This window comes from Haemaphysalis longicornis, unplaced genomic scaffold, assembly GCF_048455015.1.
Source record: "Haemaphysalis longicornis isolate Haplotype H1 unplaced genomic scaffold, Haemaphysalis longicornis Haplotype H1 scaffold_4, whole genome shotgun sequence".
Lineage (NCBI taxonomy): Eukaryota > Metazoa > Arthropoda > Arachnida > Ixodida > Ixodidae > Haemaphysalis > Haemaphysalis longicornis.
Genome location: NW_027526361.1, coordinates 220,337,039 through 220,358,609, shown reverse-complemented (window position 1 = coordinate 220,358,609; position 21,571 = coordinate 220,337,039). Strand labels below are relative to the sequence as shown.

The window sequence follows — 21,571 nt, the reverse complement described above, 5'->3', positions numbered from 1 at the left end:
GCATCGACCCGATGCTAACATAAGCGACAGTCCGAAAATGAAAATAAAAGTTCGTCATCGTTCGTAGAAAGGTTTTAAGCGAACCACGTGGACGACTTCGGACCGCGTACGTCGTCGTGATGTGCCGGAGTCACCATCGGGGATCACTTCGTAGGTAAGTTGGCCAACACGTCGCAGAATCTGGTAGGGTCCGAAATACCGTCGCAGAAGTTTCTCGCTCAGTCCGCGTCGTCGGATGGGAGTCCAAACCCACACACGATCCCCTGGTTGGTACTCGGCGTCTCGGCGTCGGAGGTTGTAGCGGCCGGCATCCACCAGCTGCTGGTCCCTTATACGAACTCGAGCGAGCTGGCGGGCCTCCTCCGCACGTTGAAGGTATCCTTGGACGTCGGCGTTGAGGTCGTCGTCTTCTACATGCGGAAGCATGGCGTCGAGCATCGTAGTCGGTCGTCTTCCGTAGACAAGCTCGAACGGTGTCATCTGCGTAGTTTCCTGCGTCGCTGTATTGTACGCAAACGTGACATACGGGAGGACTTCGTCCCAAGTCTTATGTTCAACGTCGACGTACATGGACAGCATATCCGCAATTGTCTTGTTCAGACGTTCTGTTAGTCCGTTCGTTTGGGGGTGGTACGCCGTCGTTCTTCGGTGATCCGTGTTGCTGTAGCGTAAGATTCCTTGCATCAGCTCCGCGGTAAAGGCCGTTCCGCGGTCCGTGATTAGGACTTCAGGGGCTCCATGTCGCAGCACAACTTGGTTTATAAAGAACTTGGCGACTTCTTGTGCAGTCCCCCGCGGAAGAGCGGCGGTCTCTGCGTAGCGCGTCATGTAGTCTGTCGCTACGACAATCCACTTGTTCTCCGATCGTGACGTCGGGAACGGGCCTAGAAGGTCCATTCCAATTTGTTGAAAGGGCCTCCGCGGGACGGCGATCGGTTGTAGAAGTCCGGCGCGTCTTGTCGGCGGCGTTTTTCGTCGCTGGCAGTCCCGGCAACTCCGAACGTAGTGGGTGACTTCGGATGTAAGGCGGGGCCAGAAGTACTTCGCCTTAATTTTTGCAATAGTGCGAGCTGTGCCTAGATGTCCGGAAGACGGGTCGTCGTGGGACGCTTCCAAAATTTCGTCACGAAGGTCTGCGGCGATGACAAGTAGATAATTCGTTCTTGTTCCGGGGCTGAAATTCTTCTTCACGAGGACGGAGTTTCTGAGGCTGAATGCTGGTAAGTTACGCTTGAACGCTCTAGGCACGGCGACGTTTCGTCCTTCGAGGTAGTCGATCATTACTCGCAAGTCGGGGTCGGCACGCTGCTGGGCGGCTAGGTCGCTCTCCGTAACAACCCCGAAGAACGCACTGTCTTCATCGGAGTCTTGTGGTGGTGGGTCGACAGGGGCGCGGGACAGGCAGTCGGCGTCGGAGTGTTTTCTGCCGGATTTGTAGACGATTGTAATGTCGAACTCTTGCAGGCGCAAACTCCACCGCCCAAGACGGCCAGAGGGGTCCTTCAAATTGGCGAGCCAACACAGCGCATGGTGGTCTGTTACAACCTTGAACGGTCTGCCATACACGTATGGGCGAAATTTTGAAATGGCCCATATAATAGCCAGGCACTCTTTTTCGGAGGCAGAGTAGTTTTTCTCCTCCTTCGACAGACCACGGCTGGCATAGGCGATTACGTTTTCGCACCCGCTTTGTTTCTGGACAAGGACCGCACCCAAGCCTATATCACTGGCGTCCGTGTGTATTTCCGTTTCGGCGTTGTCGTCGAAATGAGCGAGCACGGGCGGGCTTTGCAGGTGTTTTTGCAGCTCGCAGAATGCCTTTTCTTGGTCGTCTTCCCAGCTGAAAGCGGTGCTATCTTTCGTCAAGCGCGTGAGCGGCTCTGCAATGCGTGCGAAGTTTGCGACGAAGCGCCGGTAGTATGCGCACAGTCCAAGAAATCTGCGCACGCCCTTCTTATCTTTCGGCCTTGGGAAGTTCGCTATGGCTGAAGTTTTCGCCGGGTCAGGCAGGACTCCCGCGGCGTTGACGACATGGCCCAAAAACTTCAGTTCCTCGTACGCGAAGCGGCACTTTTCAGGCTTCAGCGTTAACCCCGACGTACGGATGGCCTCGAGTACTGACTGCAACCTTGCGAGGTGTTCGTCGAAAGTCCGGGAGAATACCACAACGTCGTCGAGGTATACGAGGCAGGTGTGCCACTTCAGGCCAGCTAGCACAGTGTCCATGACTCTTTGGAACGTTGCTGGTGCCGTGCATAGCCCAAACGGCATTACCTTGAACTCGTATAGGCCGTCCGGGGTTATAAATGCAGTCTTCTCTCTGTCTCTCTCGTCCACTTCAATTTGCCAGTAGCCGGTCTTCAGGTCCATCGATGAGAAGTACCTCGCATGGCAGAGGTGGTCGAGGGCGTCGTCGATTCGTGGCAGGGGGTACACGTCCTTTTTGGTGATCTTGTTAAATCGCCGGTAGTCAACGCAGAACCTCAGTGTGCCGTCTTTTTTCTTCACGAGTACGACCGGCGCAGCCCACGGACTTTTCGATGGCTGTATAATGTCGTCGTTGAGCATGTCGTCGACTTGAGTACGGATGGCTTCGCGCTCGTGGGAAGAGACGCGGTACGGTGACTGTCGGGTAGGTCGGGCTCCATCCTCGGTTATTATCCGGTGCTTCGCCAGAGGTGTTTGACGTAACTTTGAGTTCGACGAAAAACACTCGCTGTAGCGACGCAGCAAAGCCAATAACTTGTTGCTTTCTTCTTGCGGTAGCGCCGGATTCACGTCGAAGGGGTGCGGAAGCTTGAAGGTATCGTCGGGTGCGCGTTCAAAGTCGGCGACTGCTATCACGTCACTTGCTTGTTGCGTTTCTTCGACGAACGCAATTGCAGCTCCCTTGTTTAAATGCTGGTACTCCTCGGTGAAATTGGTGACCAAAACGTGGGATTTGCGCTGCTTAAACCGCGCAATGCCTCTTGCGACAGACACACCGCGGTCAAGAAGCAACCTTCGGTCACTCTCCACGATAGCGTTCACGTCGGGATCAGCACCTTCACAGTAGACGGTGATCATCAAGCTTGCGCGGGGTGGCAGGGTGACGTGATCATCGGCGATCCTTACAGCTGCACGGTGTTCGGGGTTCCATTCCGGCGTCATAAAGTGGTCGGAGGAAAAAGTTATCGACTTCGTCTGGAGATCGATTATTGCGCCGTTGTCTGTCAAAAAGTCCATTCCGAGAATTACGTCGCGGGAGCAGTTGGGCAAAACGACGAACACTGCTGGGTACGTTGTGCCGTCTATGGTGACGCGCGATGTGCACGTTCCACTTGGCGTCACGATGTGGCCTCCTGCTGTGCGTATGTGCGGACCGTCCCATCTGGTCATAACTTTCTTCAGCTTAGACGCAAATGGTCCGCTCATTACGGAGTAGTCGGCTCCCGTGTCTACGAGGGCGACTACATCAAAACCGTCGATGGACACCTTGACGTCGGATGCCGCCTTCCTCGAGTTCCGGGTGCGTCGGGGCGTCGCATCTCGGCTTGTGCGTGTTGACGGTCGGGCACTGTGCGTCGTCGTTGTCCACGTCTTCTCAGCGGACGTCTCGGTCAGGTCGGGTAAGCGTCGCGGCGTATAGCTGTCGTCGTGTTCGGGAGTCTCATCAGGGTTAGGTCGGGTCGTCGGGATGAGGGCATGTCGTGAATCACTGTCTTCGGCGCGTCCTTGCGTCGTTGGAGGGTTTCCGGTTTTTCGCCGTAGAGCAACTTCACCTCCAGAAGTTGCTGCTTTTAGTTTCCCCCGCGTGGGCTGGGGGACCTTCCACGGGCGAAGTCAGCGTTGCTACGGCGGTTCGGCGATTGGTATGGGTAGGGCGACGGCGAACGGTTGAAACGCGCTGGGCCACGGCTGGTTTCAGATAGATACTCGTCGATCTCACGTGGTCGTTGGCCAGGGAGAGGGCGAGGTGCGTCGACGGAGAAACCACGCAGTCCGAGTCTCTTGTATGGGCAGCGACGGTAAATGTGGTCGGCCTCTCCGCAGTGGTAGCACAGAGGACGGTTATCGGGAGTTCGCCATACGTCCGTCTTCCTCGGCGTCCGTCTTCCTCGGCCTCGGCAATGCCGCGAACCATGCATTGGGTTTGTTTATTTGTGTTTTGCTTTTACCGCCCGGCTGCGCCGGTCTGTGTTATCTCCGTGCCAAGGGAAGCGCGTGTTCCATTCTTCTGGGTCTTCTGCGGGGGCTCCTCGGAATGATGGCGGTTCCCGTGGCTGCTGCAGAACGACAGGAGGATTGGCTTGGTTGAGCATGGTGCTGGTTGCGACGTTTTTCTTCTTCGTCTTCTCCGGTAGTAGACCGAACTCGGGTGGTAAATCTTGCACGCGGAGGCTGGCTCTTGTTGGACTGGCTTGGCGGCTTCCAGAGGTTGTAGTGGGCATGAAGGGTGCGTACCCAGCACCTCCACCAGATGTCACGTAGCCAAGGACGAAGCAGTTGTTTGGAAAAGAAACAAGTTTATTGGAGCGAACTTGTGCTCCCCTAACAACTGAAAAGAATACAGAGGCGGCGAAGCAGTGGTCAACAAAGTGACGTACGTGCGTCGGCGAGCGTCGCAGAATCGAATGCCCCGGCGTCTGCTCTGCAGGCTTTTTATCTTTCGGCGCGCGTGGTTCTGGAACCGTCGATTCGCATCGAGAACATTGTAGATGCAAGAAGATTATTCCGGGATGTTCACGTTAGATCGGAATGCTCTCCCTATCTGAACAGATAACACATGCGGCACAGAAAGAAAGAATGGAACACGCGCTTCCCTTGGCACGGAGATAACACAGACCGGCGGAGCCGGGCGGTAAAAGCAAAACACAAATAAACAAACCCAATGCATGGTTCGCGGCAATATATAAGGGAGGCACTGGCCAAGCGGCAAATTCCCGATTTTACGGGGCGTAGGAAAGAGTGATACCACATCACCAAAGCTGTTCACATCTTATCTGGAGGGGGCACGTAGGAAGCTTGACTGGACAAACTCAGCATTACGGATAAACGCAGACTACTTGAACCATTTGAGGTTTGCAGTTTACAAAGTCTCTTGAAGCGAGTCTGCAGATAGGTGCTTAAAAATGCTTGACACTGAAGGAGTGCAATAGTATTCTTTTGTCTATTAAACCGCGTATAGGTTAGATTGTTCGCAGGTGCGTTTAATTAGTGCGTTAAAAAGTATCGCTCGGGTTCGCTCTTCGTTTGCGATTTGGGTCTTAGAAGGTTCGATTGAGGGGACGTTCTTTGAGCGAAGGCTGGACGCACTTTTATAGAAGGATTTAAAGCACTTTCACCGCAGTTTTGACGTCAGACCGCTTTTGCTCTTCTCTCAACTTTCTATCGGAAGGGATATGGTAAAGATTTTGTTTCCCACCTGTTGTGGGAAACAAACCTGTTGTGCGAAACAAGATACTGGATTTTTGTAGGCGGCATTCCAATATCTTTCGATTTTGCCTCCCGCACACTTGCTTCCTCAACTCTACAGTACGAACTAACAGTGGTTCTAGCCAGCAGATTCGACGTGCGGAGGATGCGGATGAGACGCAAACCGAATTTTTGTGTCCAAGCACGGTGGCCGGCGTTCCCAATTAAACGCTAGCAACTCTTCGGCTGTTCACTCAGGAGAGCCGCCGCATCCACGTGCTCACTCCGCTGTCTTCATGTGGCCTTCATTTGCTCGCTCAGTTGACCGGGCGAGGCAAAAATGAAGAGTGCCGTAAAAAGTTTTCCCACACACCGCATCTGTTTCGTACGCAATAACCAATTAGACGCTTTTTTTTCATGACAGTCAGTTGGGTCGTAAATATAATGAAACACTTGAAAGTTTCTTTCTCAGAATTAGGAACATAATGTGGCAGTTTACTGAGAAATTCAACGTTTACCCAGCACACTTTTGAAAGAAACCTGTTTAATTTCACTTTCTCCAATGTGCTAGTTTCCTTACAAGATGTTCATCTTTGAGTGAACAAATGTGTTCCCGCGATAGCGAGGAGAGATCAGGCCGGACATGTCCCACTTTCCCGCCGTGAACCCAAACTCGGGTTCGTGTGTATTTCCCGCTCATTCCTCGCGCTACACTAGCTGTGCGTGCCAGAACGTAATAACGGTAGCTCATCTTAAGCAGTATAGTTCACGGGGATGATCGATGTGCGCCGTCAGTCGATTGTACTTGCTAGAGCCCCGTAACATAGCCATTGCGCGCCGCCATTCCGCTAAATGTTCGTGTCTAATCTGACAACGGTTTTTGTTTCAGCGTCATGGCTTCCCCAAGCACTGAAATTCTGCAGGAATACGCCGCTCACATCAAACGGATATGCCCATCATTGCCAGAAGTCGAGACCATAGTTCACCAGTTGCGTTCACCGTCAACAGGATTTGGTGCCCATCGCATAACCTTCCCGGTATTCTGCACAAATGGTGGCGCGAGTGATGCTCCAAAACTGTGTAAGATATTTGAGGAACTGCATTTGTGGAACGAAATGCTGTCGCACGTAAGACTCGAGCTCAGAGAGGCGACTCCCGGCCGTCTAGCAGTTGCGCGGATAAATGGTCTACGCCCGGGGAATTTCAACCCCCCCGCAGCGCAACGCGCGGTCATTTGTTTGCACTGGCTTCTCACCGTTCATTACTGTGTTTTCTCGCTGGAACCGGACAGTCTGGTCCTCGAAATTCAACCAGAGCTCTTTTGTGATGCAATCCAGCACAGTATCTCTGTTAGGGTGGTGCGGATTCACGGTCAAGAGAATTTCATCAGCATTACCCCAAAGGTGTTCGAAGCAATCTTCGGAGCAGATAAACTGGAAGAATTGCACCTTGACTTTGTGCATATTAAAACAAGCGAGATAACACTACAGCCTATCGTGTTGGCCTACATAAAACACGCCCCCTTTCTAAGGACGCTCATCTTAACCCGTTTTTGGCCCATGGTTAAAACAACAACTATTATAGAAGCCCTGGAAGCCAATTCGACCATTTCGACCTTAAAAATTCACTTGGTAGATGCTAATACTCGCGCTTTTGGAGCCTTTCTTGCAAATAACCACACAATTACAGACCTCGCACTCGTTGGCAAACAAGATGCTGGGTTGCTCACGCCAGTTTTTCAATCTCTAGAGAGAAACCGTGCGCTTCGTAAGCTCTCGCTCCAGCAGTTCGTTTTAGACGTCGTCGACAGCACCCATCTGGCGGACATGCTCACGGTAAACACCACCATACAAGAGCTTTCATTTTCGTCGTGCACATGGAATAACTTTCCTGCTGGCTGGTTGTACGGAAGCAGTGACATGGAAGTACAGTTACAAGCTGCAAAATCAAGATGGGAGTCATGGTGGCAAGTCGACACGTTTGCCCACGGGATACGAAACAGTGCTTCGCTGCAGAGACTACGATTTGATAACAACCATTTTCAAAACGAAGAGATGCTGAGGCTACTCCGCGCTGTCCACGAAGCGAGCCAATTTCAAGAGCTTTGTTTCGAAAACATTTCTTGCCAGTCTATCGCCAAAATTGCCGACGCCGTTCGACAGACTGGCACTATCGGAAAGTTTTTAGCCCTAGAGTGTCGTTCAAGCTGCTGTTATTTTGCAGATTCAATAAGCAAAGTAAGTAGCTTCCCGTCGACAACTGTCTACACTTTTTATGACCTAATGCCGCCACAGTTAGGGCACATCTGCGGGACTTTAGCCAACAGTGATCAAGTCTCTGCCTTTGACCTCCACATAAAGGACCTCGACGCCAACATTGATGAAGATTGCGCCGCTCTTGTCCTTGCCTATCTCGCTACAACCACGGCGCTTAAATGCCTTCGACTGCGTCTCAAAGCCACAAGAGAAGCTTGGTCCACAATCATCCATGGTCTTTGCCAAAACAAGAGCCTGGAAGAATTCAGTCTCGAGGACGCCTTCCTTGACGATTCAACTGTACTGGGCATATGCAGTTGGGTGCAGAAAAGCCGGACTCTACACCACTTCATCTGCAAATGCGGATTTTATTGCCAGTGTAAAGCCCTGGTACAACAGCTAGCGCAAAGTTTAGAAGACAATCACACTCTAACATTTTTGCTTATTGACTGCAATACGGTAAATGATTACAAGTGGCAGGTAATAAACCAGGTGCTCAGTCGGAATAATTCCTTGGTTACGAGGGCTGCCGAATTTGCCCTCGGTTCAACGCTGAAGCTGTGCGCGGCTGCGTACGAGCTCGTATTTTGGCACCCACTCGTTCGGAAAAGAGTAGAAGCAGTGTACTCTGTAAACGAAGTCGAAGCACGAGAGAAAGTCCAAGACGGCGTTCGGCGCCTCCAGACGGACTTTTGGAAGCTCTCCGGAGTTGTGAATGAGGAGCTTAGTTGTTACCCTTCTAATGTGCGCAGAACCCAAATTGACGGCCTTGGGTTCGACGTGTGGGCTGAAATCCGCAAGTTTCTCAGTGTGTCCGATGTTTCCTCCAGTTAGCGATGTTACGAATACTCCCTTAAGAAAATCAACTGCAAAAATAATTCTTGAAAAATCTCACTAATAAAATTGCTCACAGCGTGTGTGATGTGAACGTTGCTTTTGTAATTAACAAAATATTTGATAAAGCCGGAGTGGCAGTCCAAGCCCGTCTATTTATAAAATCTAAATTGTCCAAATATAGAAGGCGAAAGAATATTTTAAATAATAAAATGTCGTCATTTGTGAGCCTCAAATCACCGTTCTGTTTATAATCGTCAGTACTACATTACTTGTCTTTGAAAGGGTAAAAGGAGGCGCAGCGGTAAACTTTATTGATGCGAGCCTTTGGTGCTAATGATGGGCACCCGGCGGGGGCGTGGTCCTCTAGTCCACGGTACCCTGGATTGCGCTGGCCACCCGAACCCTCTCCACCAGGATAGGCTGGGAGGAATAGTCGGAGCTAGTAGCTGTGACTTCAACTGCTAGTTTGAAGGTTAACGAATTATATCACTTTGCTTCTTCAGAATCACCTAGCATGCTCCCCGCATAGAAAGCTTAGCTGCATTCGATTGATTTCCCGCACCGCTGCAAAACTTTCCGATTTTATGCGAAAGCAGTAGTTGACTCCGTAAGTAGAAAACCCGGTATCATTGTAGGTGTAAATCGAAACAGACCAAATGGTTAGCCAATCAGACCAAAATCTAATGAGTTCAAAACAACATTGGCTAAACTTAGGGTCTGTGATTTGAGCTTCGGCCGACAGGGAGGCGAGTCCTGCACTTAACCGGCACACCGTGAAACAACCTAGGCGCTAGCAAAATGAACGTGAAACTAACGAATGCGGCGAGGCTTTCTGCTTACAAACATGTGATAGAGACATGCACTGTGGCCTACAGGAGTGACTTTAGCCTGCTAATTGCGCAAGTCGCGAAGCACCTCGGAAATAGCAGCGCAATCAGAACTATCAAGCGCGATTGAACAAGCATTTCAGTATATTAACAAAATAGAAACCACCAAAGAGGCTAAAAGGCGGTGATGATGATGATGAGAAAAGACAACCGCCCAACTAGTGAGTTATACGTATCATGTGGTGACTGTAGAAAAATGGCTTTGGCTTTGCTCAGCTAACCTTGGATATACAAAGCAAGAGCTTCGCTTACTCTTTTAGAGTCTTGTTTTCGCGTGGTTACCCTTTGATGTAGCTGTATTGCTGACCACCGCTAAACGCCGTTCGGTCCTGTGTAACGCTCACAGACATGGAGGCCGCCCTCGTTTTCATTCGCGGCGAACACGGTGTTCCTCTTCGCCGGACGCAAGATGAGTCACGTAATATCGGGGACAACTTTCTCTGGCAATGCAGTCCAGGCTACAGAGTATAACCACGCCGTTTTGCTGCGCACGTTGAAGTAGTTCAACGAAAATAACTGCCTGGCTGTAACCTCAGCACTTAAAAAGTATATAATTATGTTTTTGCCTGATATTGATAGGGCCACTAAATTGCTTGCCAGGACAAGTGAAACGGAGAGAATTATTTATTTATTTTCGGATTTTTTGGTTGCGACTGTCGCCACTGGCAGTAATGGTTCTCTTCCGAAAACAAACATGGTGTCCTCGTCGACGGCCTTAGGCAGCTCGCGGCAGTTCGCCACTTCATTCTCCGTAAAGCATGTTTAAGAACTTCGAGAAGCAAAAGTTGTCAAAATAAATAACGCAGGAGGTTTGCAAAGCGTACGCCCATTTGAGGCTGACGCAACAGGGACTCTCCGTAGTTTTCGCAATTCTTTTGATTAGCCAGTTTACTGGCGTAAGCGCGCGGATGCGTAAGCATGTCTGCGAGCTGCTCTTTCCGTATACTGCGCCCGCACTATGTAACTACGCTACATAATATCGCTGCCCAGTTCTGAGCTCCAGAAGAGTTTACAAATCAGTGCATGCTATCAAAACTCCAGCGCTGGCAAATGTTACTTTTCCTTCTGGGCGACAAAGTTTGGCGGTAAAGACAGAGAGAACGATCTTTAATGAAGTCTGGCGATTTTAGCCGGGCTAAACTGCCTAACTTGCTATGCCAGTTGATGACGTGATGAAGATGATGACGATGATGTTCAAGAACTTGATGCGCACAGAAATGGCAAGTTATTCACAGCGACTGGTCTAGACCTGTGTACTTTACGGGCTACAAAAGCTCTGGCGGTATAGCTAACGGTCGGTCTGAGTTCTCCAGTGAAAGCGTTGGGTTGTGTTTACAAACAAACGAAGCGTGCAGAAGGAGGCGCAAATATGCCTGCATGCTCCGTGGTCGTGTTTCAAAGCCGGACGTGTGCGAGGCTGCCTGCAGCTAAGGTACCTGATGATGACGCTTAGCGGCTTCCCCTTTGCAATGGGTTGGCGTTGCACAGCGACCTGAGTTATAACGCCACTGTACAATCAGCTCGACAAAAAAAAACCCTTTATAAAATTTTTGGGCTAGTCTGACTTCTTTGTTCGCATTTCTTGGCGCATTGTTCTCCAGCAAAGTGCTGGAGATTGTTCTCCAGCAACCTGTAGAAATACTACTGCGCCCTCTATCCATGAATCTGGGAACCTGCTCTCCTGCGTTACCCGCGACGTACAGCAGGCGGACACAAAGGCTCGACTCTACCTGCAACAGCTACGCAGCAAGAAGCAAAAAATTACACCATCTTCCCATAAGGGAACCCTGAGTAGTATGCGAAGCAGCCATGGGGTCGATTCAAGTGCCCTTCAGTTTTCAGTTCTTCGTTTCTGTTAGGTTAAGATACGTAGCTGCTGTTATATTTACCGTTTGATTTCCATGGTAAATACCAAACTTTTCACTTACCGGAACTACAAAATGGGAAATAGCGTTGACCCCATGGCCGCTTCGCATACTACTCAGGGTTCCCCTACGGGAAGATGGTGTAATTTTATTAGAGGGTGGGCGGGGTGTTAAAGTGGAGAGAGAGAGAGAGAGAGAGAGAGAGAGAGAGAGAGAGAGAGAGAGAGAGAGAGAGAGAGAGAGAGAGAGAGAGAGAGAGAGAGAGAGAGAGAGAGAGAGAGAGAGAGACGTTGTACGGCGTATGAGTTTGTCTTTATTTAGGCACTATCACCATCATGCCCAACGTAGGTGACGTCGGGCTGTGGTTGGCGTTCCGCTTTAATTATGACCGCCTTATGGTCTGTGTAATGTAAAGTCAGGGCACCGCCACTCGATGGGAACTAGGTCCGGCCTGCCCATTCACGCGCCGGCAATGGGCGGCCGTGTGACAGCGGAGTTGTCAGTTGCCGCCGCTACTTTCGGCGGGGGCGCCACACGTCGGTGATGGCTCCCGCGGCCTTCGCTTCGGGGCGCCTACGGAATATCGACGATCATCGTTCCTTTAAACGTCGTTCACTCGCGTTGTAACACGCGTATCTGGAAAATATAACACCACAATTTACGGCAAGGATATGTCTTCAATGTCTAAGAATTTGATCTGTTTGATGGCGCTAAGTAATTCTTGCTCGCGGTTAAAAGGAGAAGTGCAATGCGGCTGCTCCCGCAAAGCAAGTATCCGCGGTGTTCGGGAATATGACTGCACAACATGTTACAATGCCGATTCGGTTTAAACACGGCAGCCAGTTTTTGCTGGAAAATAAAACTCCGCTACTCCTGCCATTCAGCATGCTAATTCAAGGAGAATTTTAAACGGCTGTGTTTTTACCTTGCCAAACACAGGCTCAGCAGCCCCAGGGCTGTCTCATGTTTGAATTCAGGCACGGCAATTTTACTCCGAACTAAGTGTCCCCAAATGCCGAGAAATAGTAGGTCACATTTATTAGTAAACCGCTTATTTACTCGTTAAACAGGGATGTAAAATGCTGAGATGCGCTGCGAACCTGATTGCTTTGTGTGAGAGAAACACCTTCGTGCTATAGGTAATGTGTTTGTGATTTGCTTTCTTCTTTCTGTAATTCCTTTGAATCGGGGTGTGATTTCGCATGTGCGGTCGAGTTTCCCGTATGTGTGAAATTTGTTGTGTGAAGTCGGATAGGCCGCTTGGGTGGATATTCATAGATTTATAAAAACTACTTGCGAGTAAGAACTTGTCTATTTTTGCGTGATTCTATGTTGTCTAGCATCTACGTCGTTTTTCATTATGAGCAGCACCTAATTAGCTCAGCTTCCAGGTTTAATAATATGCACATGTTAACTTCCGGAGGGTGAAACCGGAATAACGCGGGCAAGCAACACGGTTGGAAGGATTTTGCATCATCACGCGTCGGTGACAGGCGAGGTCATGGAATCGAAGTTCCGGGACCAACACCGCAATGTTCCCGGACATGTCGGAGGACGGCACGCTGCAGCATTTTGTGCCGCACCAGATGCGCGAAGGAGCACCCTTATTCCTGTCGTTCTGTCCAAGCCACCTCATGAAGAATTTTAGAACCAACCTGTTGGAAAGGGAAATGTCTGACGGAGCAGGGTCAATTGCAGGTGGTTTTTTCCTGAAAGCGCTCCACGACATCCAAGAGAATTTTCTCATGAAGCCGGTGCGCATTTTGAGCAGAGCTCACGCTGAGCCGACTAATTTGGAAAAAATGAAAGTTGATCGTGCTACGGCTATATTTTCTCCGCTAGTAATTGAGTACCTTGAGATCAGCCCGCAGTCCCACAAGAGCGCTAAGAAATTCGGAAACTATGGGTCAACCATTACGTTCATGAAGTATGTTGCCCGTTGGCATGACCAACACGATATTGCTGAGTGGAAATCCAGAGAAGTGCCATTCGTTTCAAGTAATGATGAGAGGCTAGCGTGGCTCAAGATTCCCACAAGAGCGCTAAGAAATTCGGAAACTATGGGTAAACCATTACGTTCATGAAGTATGTTGCCCGTTGGCATGACCAACACGATATTGCTGAGTGGAAATCCAGAGAAGCGCCATTCGTTTCAAGTAATGATGAGAGGCTAGCGTGGCTCAAGATTGATTTCGTCCCTACATGGAAGACATCAAACATGAGAACATGGAGGCTGGGACGAAATCCCTCACAAAAGAGACACATGAAGCAACCGGCATGACAACAAAGTCCACCGCCGCAGTCGTGGAATATCTTCTTAGTGAATTCAGGCAAGTATAAATTTTTTTAGAGATTTTATTTCCTCAGTCATGGTAACGCACCCGCATAAATAACTTGTGGTGTATCCAAACTGACTCTTCTACCTTTTTAGCTTCAGGTACGTGATGACAAGAGCCCTGAACAGCGATCCAGTGGCGTCGGTTTTCAGCTGCTCCCGACAGTTTAACGGCGGAAACGACCGTGTTGACGCCAGAACAGCTGCACAGCCGAGAAGCTTCTCAGGGTTCGTAGAAACATCTAGTTTAAGCTAGCCGCCATGTTTTTCGGAAACTGCTGCACTGAAGAAGCTCGATTGGCGGTGCAGGTTGGTATTTTGCAGACCTGCACGAGTGGAAATGCGCCCACCAGTTCAGAGTGCCAGGTTGCACTCACATCTGTCAGCTGCGTCATCGAATGGGCAGCTTCGGAGGTTTCTCGGTGCCCTGACGAAGCCCATTGTGTCCTCTGGAAGCTGCAGCACATAATGAAGCTGGATGAGGTCCCCACGGAACTGGAGTTGGCGCCCTTAACCTATTTGGCTGGTTACCTGGTCTTTGTGTGCGAGAAAAAGGCAATCATTCATACTTGAGCACATTACTTTCACTTGGTTTACCTCGTGGTGCTGCTTGAAAATGGAAATGTTAGGTGGTGTACTGTACCTTTCTGTCAAACATTGCAGGTGACGTGCCCTGGATGCAAGGTGCAGTTGAAGGGGAACGAGTCCACTGGTGGGTGGTATCAGTTTCTACGCAGCCTCCTCGACCAGGTGGCTTGAGCTACCCCCGACTGCAAGCGGTCTGGCTGTGCAATTATTATGCACATTCGGGGACAAGGCTCTGCAATCTCCGCATGTCCGACACAGCGGACAATTTTGTAAGCTCCTTTCAAACACCGTATTCCCACACCTCGCAGACTGTCTGCTGGTGGTGTGCGCCAGCAACGGGGACCCATACCACTGTCATGAGCTGTGCGAATTGTAAATGAAAAAGCTATTCAGGCCGCTTCTTGCTAACTGGGCTGGCGACGTTATTAGCTCTTTGGAGAATCTACTAAAGCTTTCGCGGAAGTCTCTCTCGCGAAAGGTTCTCCGCTTGTAAAGCTGATTGCCGGTGAACTGTAGGCGAAGAGGACTTACATATTTTCTGACAAACGCAATATGTTTCCGTTTAAATGTTTTATTATATTTACCTTTTTATGTCCAAGAGATTTATTACAGCTTTATTTACCTTCCAACGGTATATTACGTTGTGTATCTATTGTAAATCAAGGAACGACTGTCCCAGTTTTTCCACCACTTCAACTGAATCCTGTTGTCATTTCCGTGTGTTTTGGTTCCCATGTGAATAGTGTTCTTGTTGCAATAAATCAGTTCATAGTTTCGTTCGCTCTGTTCACTATATACGTCTGTCCTACATAATTCTGTGTACTTTGTAGCCTAAAGCGCAGTCGAAAAATATTGCCCAAGCAAATGAACCAATGGACCCTAAAAGGTATTAACATAATTCCAGTTTTCTTTGAACCGCAGGTAAAGCAAGGTGTGAGAATATGCAGTCGCATATGTCAAACGCGCATCGAGAAAAGGGCGTGTACGACACAGCATCACGCATTTACGTGATTTTACGCACGCAGAGGTTATAAGCTGGTACGTAATAAACAGAAATGCGGTTGCTCAGACTAGCTTGCCACTCCAAACATTATACCTGAAAGCCTTGGGAAACTCTTTAAAAAGAAATCCGCCTATTGCGCTCGACGTTACCAATGCGCCACATGCTAACATCGCACGTGGCGCGCTAAAGGGGAAACAAATGCAGCGCTGTGCCTTCTTCGGAAATACTAGTTAGTCTGTGACGTCTATATTGTGAGTTTCCGCCTCACGTATCACTGTATATTATTATAAATTATGAAGATGCTGACTTCGGCCATCGGTGCGCTCATGAACAACTAACACCCAATTGAAACCGCGACCGCGGCCGGCAGCCGCCGCTCTTCGGTCACCGATGATTAGCGCCACGACTGACGCTGCGGCGGAAAGGGAAATAAGCGTCGTCACGGGCGGAGAGGCGCGTTCGGCAGGCCGGACCTAGTTCCCATCGAGCGGCCGTTGTCAAGGGCTGTTGTAGTGGATGAACCCTAATGTTGCTGAAAATGAGGCCGATGCACGGTCCCCGGATGGTTTTGGGCTACCTGTAATCACGGCCCACCGAGACTCGCCGACGCACGCCGCCGCCGACGACGATGAAACGTCGAAGGCGCGTGAAGCGTGCTCACCACATGCCGGCCCGGGAAGACACCGGCAACACTGTCGCTCCAGGAGCCCTTAAAGGGGAAGCGTGGTCGTCTCCTGGTGGCCCAGGAAGACACCGGCAACACTGTCGCTCCAGGAGCCATTAAAGGGTAAGACGCCACCGGGCGTTGAGCAAGCCGAACATGCCCAGCGGGGGTGTGGACGGTGCAACAACAACAAGGGAGGGACATAGCCCCTACCATGAAGTGCTTCGCATCTAAAACGAAAGGTGGGTAGCGTGATATTAATCCAAGGATCAGTGAGTTACTGCCGCTGCTTGTTCCCATGCGATCAAGTATTCGCGACATGCAATCATCGGGTTGGTCACTTCGCACTGTTATTGGTCCTGGGATGGAGATTGGGGAAGCATTAAGTAGTAAGGTTATCCCAGTCGAGGTCCTAGGCACTGCAAGTATTCTGATAAATGGGACAGGTGTAGGGGTGTTGGGTGGGAGAGATGTCGAGATACGCGGTGCGAAAGATTGACTCAGGAATCTGCGCCAAAGGCGGGCGTGAGAGAGATAGAGCGAGAGAGAGTAATATTTATTACCGAGACGAAGGTCAGACACGATATCTTTCAGGCTATCACCAAATATTACAGAAACAGGAGGGTGCTGGCACCGCCGCACCCCGAGATATCCAGGGAGGAAGTGGCCACGTTCAGGCAGCCGCAGACGAATTCACTGATGAACCCGGTCGTAATGAAACACGTACAGCCAGAAATCTATACGGACGACACGTGCGGGTTGTGTGACATTGCTAGGGCCGCGACCACCCACTTGCTGTGGGGCTGTGCCGTGCGGTAGAACGAGTGGGAAACCAGGACAGACCTACCGCTGTGGATCCAAGAAGCAGTACGCTGTTAAGACAAGGACACCCAACTATCCGCCGTCGAGCAGGTCCTGGCGGCCCTCGAAAAGCAGCACCGAACAAAAGCTGCAGAGCGACGCCCTCCCTTACGGGGCAGCGGCGTCCAACCCCGTAGGGAGTAGCGAAGGGGTGGTCCGAGTAGGCGTGACGTCGGGATCGACGAGTGGCTACGTCCGGGCGCAGTCTACGCACTGTGTCTGTGCAGGAATTTACTAGAGTCTTTATTCCATTACATTATCACTAAGCATGCCCGAAGATTGCTTGTTTGCCCTGTATTTGTTAGTTGTGCACGCAGCCCTCACTGTAAATACAACATTTGAAACTAAAACTGGGTTGAACTGTCATCCCCAGCAAATAATTCTATACAGTGAACCCATGCTTCATCTTCAGACGTTAATCAAAAAGCTATCTCTGCTTTTGCTCCCCGGCCCGGCTCTGCCTAGCGTGCTTATGACCATTGTCTACTGTCGACTGAACCAACGAAAACTGACGAGAACGTTTTGCATGCCTGAGAGAAAATTTTAAGTGGATTTTCATTGAAGGATATCTTTAGGAACACGTCGGTACATCGTCCTTTTCCTCGCAAAATGGAGACTGTACCGCCCTGATGCCAACGCCTCGCTGCTGCGTCATTAGAGGCCCTCAATGCGGAGCTTCTCGCATGCTCATTGTACACCCTGCCACATGTGCCTTGCGCCCGACCCTTCTATGTGGCCGAGTTTGTTCACTTTGGCAAAAGCTTTGTGATCCTGACTCTCCTTTTGTTTTCCACCAGTATCTACATTTCGTAGTCATAACGTTTACTTTGAAGCACTGCACTTGGGGCACATTTATTTAGCAGCGCCCAGTAGTCGGCTGGATGGAGTCACGGGAGACTCCGCGAGGACGTGCGGCAGCCGCATTAGCCGAGATAGGTGGCGGGCTGCGCCCCGACGTGATGCCTCCGTGGTCACTTCGGCAGTGGAGAGACGGCAACGCCAGCGCGGCCATTCGCGTTTTTGAAGCGAAGCTTTCGATGTCTCACGGATGGCGTCAATGCGCACCACGAAATGCACTCTTAGGAACGCCAACTTTACTGATGACGATGCTTACCCTGAGTAAAGTGAGGAAAAAACACTTCCCGTGGTCGGAATCGAACCTCGGTCCCTCGCGCCAGGAAGCTGGCGCCCACCCCATTTCTCCAACTTGACACGATTCAAGCAGTTTCGATTTGGAAAGGGGCGCCTGCACGTGCAACAATAGGCAGAGAAATCATGCACCCTTCTGACTAACCCCACATGATGGTTGAAAGCGAAGTTTTCTTTGTGTGCCATCATATGGGTAAATATCAGACCAAAAATGCAAACTGCGTAAGAGTCAAAGTCAAGGTTGAACGAGTCAAAGTCCAAACTCACACGAAAACCACGGAATCCCTCGCGAGAAAGCTTCGCGTGTAACCATCGTCGTCTTTCAATGAAGGGATGCATGGTTTTTGTTATTCGTTGTACCGCTTTAGGACGGATCTTCGTCAAAAATAAAATGCCCCGTGTCGGCAAATAATTGAGATATTACACGCCATCGTAAACAACACCGTAAATGCGCCCTTGCAAAGCGTTTGCCAATACAATACCGCGGATTTGTGCTACCCTGTGTAAGTAACCGTTTTCTGAGTTTCAGGATATGAAAACACAAAGTAGTGACACACATTTCCCATGGTCTACACACCAAGTGCTCAAAGTCTAAATAACATATTGATTGGTATAACTTCTGGACTTGCTAAAACGATGGAGTTCATCAATGTTTTAGAAAGTAATAAAGCAAAGAACAAGGACAGAGCAACGCAAAAAGACTGGATGAGCGCTCATGGGCTGGATCGCAGATGTGGGAAGGAACAGAAAAAATAGGCACACTGTAGAAAAAAAATTAAGTCTAATAAAATGCTTTGCTGGGTGATTTGTTTCGCGTCTTAAAGGAAATTAAAAAGAGCGCAATTTAATTTCTTTGAAGCCACGGACCAACTCTCCGACCAAACTTTCTATTATGTTATCGTTTTTATAGTGTTATTCAATACACTTCTGCTGGCATGGCATACGCCCCTGTCGTCGGGCTTCATTGAACCATTGAACTTGTAGGAAACAGGCGTGAAGCGGATGCGGCTTCCCACATTTATTTCGGTCGCGTAGGCCCGGCCAGAACAAGCGGCCGCCCTGCTGCTGAGTCGCATCCCGACTGTGCTGTGGGGCGTGGCACCACTGATGATGATTGCTGATCATGATGACGATGATGTCGCTACAGGGCTCCCCCTAGCGCGTTACACACGAAGATGAGAAATAAAGTGCGGATGTTGGGCGAAACAAGAAAACTATGTACGGGTATGTACCACGCCGGTGATCAGTAATATTAGTCCGCAGTCAATGTCCTTATGCTGTCCTAGTCCGTCAATGGAGGGCGTCCGGTGAGTGCATTTCCCTCGGGGGGCCTTGCCGGGGAGTGGCGCAATGGTCGCAGGCGGAAACGAGCGTCTTGCGGTGCGGAGGCTGCTAGCTGCGCGCAGAGGCGAGATTGATGTCACCGAAAGTTCGAGTGCGCTGCCGTAGCCAAAAAAGCTCCCAAGGAACTGGGATGACACGACCCGCGAGAGTTGGGCGGTGTCGATATGTTGACAGCTTTCTCGTTGGGCGGACCGCGACCACTTGTGCGGATAAGCGGCGCCGTCGCCGCCCCGTTCGTCTAAGGATGAGCGACTGATGGGCCATTGACCATCGTGGGGGCTTGAAGCGACGCTGCTTTTGTTGTGTGCAGGCACTCGAGTCACGCAGAAGAGTGCTGAATGGCCTCCGAACTTGACCGGATAGTTGTCGATGGGGATGGTCGAAAAGTCGCCTCTGCAGAGCCTGTGACGGCCGCACTGTCGTGGAAGGGTTGGGTTGATGTGGAATGGCGAAGCGGGAGTTAGGTGCACGGCGTTTGCGCCTTCGCGTGTAGGTGTGACGAATGGAGTCTTCCAGGTTCCGACTCGCTGGAGCCGTGAGGGCTTCGTGCGTCGCAAGTGTTGGGACGTCTACCGTCTCTCGCTCAGGGTCCGCTAGCGCACATGGTTCGCGGTTGTCGGGCAGGTCACACGTGGGAGCGGTAGCTGTGTCCAGAATATTGCAGCGACTGAGAGCGTCGTGGCTGGAAGAGTCAGTGTTGCTGTTGCTTCAGCAGGACGGGAGACGCAATGGCATGCCGGCACACAATGCGTGCGTCCATGTGCATCTCATTCGTGGTTGACTGTACCTGCCGTGTAGTCTGGCACTGAGGGATCAGTGTTGCGGTGGAGAGGTCATGGGGTCGCGCCATCAGCCGAGGAGGAAGTGGGGTCGCCGCCTCAATATTGCGTGGCTCACCGGTGCCTTCGCGTGAAGTGACAAATGGGGGCGAGCCGGGGGAGGTCAGTGCACGTCCGCGATGTCGTCGGCTGCCAGTCCCGTCGGTGTAGGTGCAGTTGCCGCGCTGGAGGTGGAGTCCACGGGTGCGGCACTAGTGGCTGGGGACGAGGGCGATGGTGCAGAGGGTACAGTGTGCGGCTCTAAAGCGTGCGCGGAGCGTACGTGTACCTCTTCTGATCCCGGCCTAAACAGGCTGTCCGAGAGGCCGTAGTGCGCGATCACGGCAGGGCGAAGGTCGTCGTACGGAGTTTCGCTGGGTGGTGGCAGGGTGACGATGCAGCGGCGTTCAAGCGGAAGCGTCTCCCAAAGGATGGAGAGCTTGAACGGCTGTACCGTGACGTAGTTCAGCAAGAACGTAGCCTCAAGCTTGATAAACCAACCTCGGAGGTCGCGTGGCTCGAACTCCGGTATGGGCGGGTACCCCCACGTCGCCTTGTCGAAGTGCCGCGGACCGGGTGAAAGGCGCGGAAAGTCCGGGTCACCCCTTTCTAGGAAGCAGGCGTGAGGCGGAGGCGGCTTCCCACATTTCTTTGGGTCGCGTAGGCCCTTGCAAGAACGAGCGCCAGCTCTCCTTCAGAGTCGCATTCCAACTTGTTGTTGTTGTCCCTTTTTTTTGGTGGCGCATACCCACTTGGGGGATTGCCTAGGATCTGGAGATATATTGGGGCTAATGTGCCCGATTTAGGAGACTAAATTTGGGGGACAAAATTGTTGATCAAAATAATTGCACAACAAATACAGGAATTTGTAGAATGAAAGTTTGCACTATGCAGGAATTTGCAAGAAAAGGCTATGTGGGATTTTGCAATAGGCTCTTATTTCGTCTTAGTACAAGAAGAGCGGCTAACAGGGTAGGTGCCTAGTTTCTGAGACGTAGGTGTGGACGGCCGTAACCAAATTCCTGTGTGGAAACCCAAGCGAAATGGCACCGAACGACAGTAAGACCGGCATTGAAAGGGTAAGTCCAAGGTGGTTAATTGGCTCCACGAGGTATTTTCTTCTCATTGAAGAGAAGCCGCGGCAATGTAAGAAAAATTGCTCTAGGGTTTCGGGTTCATCACAAAGAGCACAATGAAGAGAGGAGGTGAGCCCAGCGCGGTGCCTGTAGAAGTTGAGCTGCGGAACTCTACAACGTAAGTTAGTTAAAGTAACCTCGCATTGGCGAGATTCGCAACATCGGGAGTCCCACGCATATGCCAAAGGGGGTAATCATCGAGGGAGGTGATGGCGTCCTCCTGCCTGCTCGCCAGATGTTGATGCTGTCGGATCCGTGCTCCGGCCAGTATGGAGGGAAATGGACAGACGTCGATCGGAGGGCCGTCTAGTGCTGACCTCGCTAAAGAGTCTTCTTCTTCATTCAGATATAAACCCTTATGCCCAGGCACCCATATCAAGCGGATTTCTCTTTCGTGGGAAGGAAGTAAAAAACCAAATGTGCGAAGAAGAGCAG

The 21,571-nt window shown here is 50.8% G+C and overlaps 1 protein-coding gene across 1 annotated transcript; it reads left to right on the top strand.

The window, feature by feature from the left end:
- Positions 1 to 7,352: 7,352 nt before the first annotated feature.
- On the top strand, positions 7,353 to 8,483 carry LOC144180224 (uncharacterized). The gene has a single exon (XM_077708604.1). The coding sequence runs from the start codon at positions 7,449 to 7,451 to the stop codon at positions 8,481 to 8,483; it is 1,035 nt and encodes a 344-aa protein (XP_077564730.1). The 5' UTR covers positions 7,353 to 7,448.
- Positions 8,484 to 21,571: the final 13,088 nt, after the last annotated feature.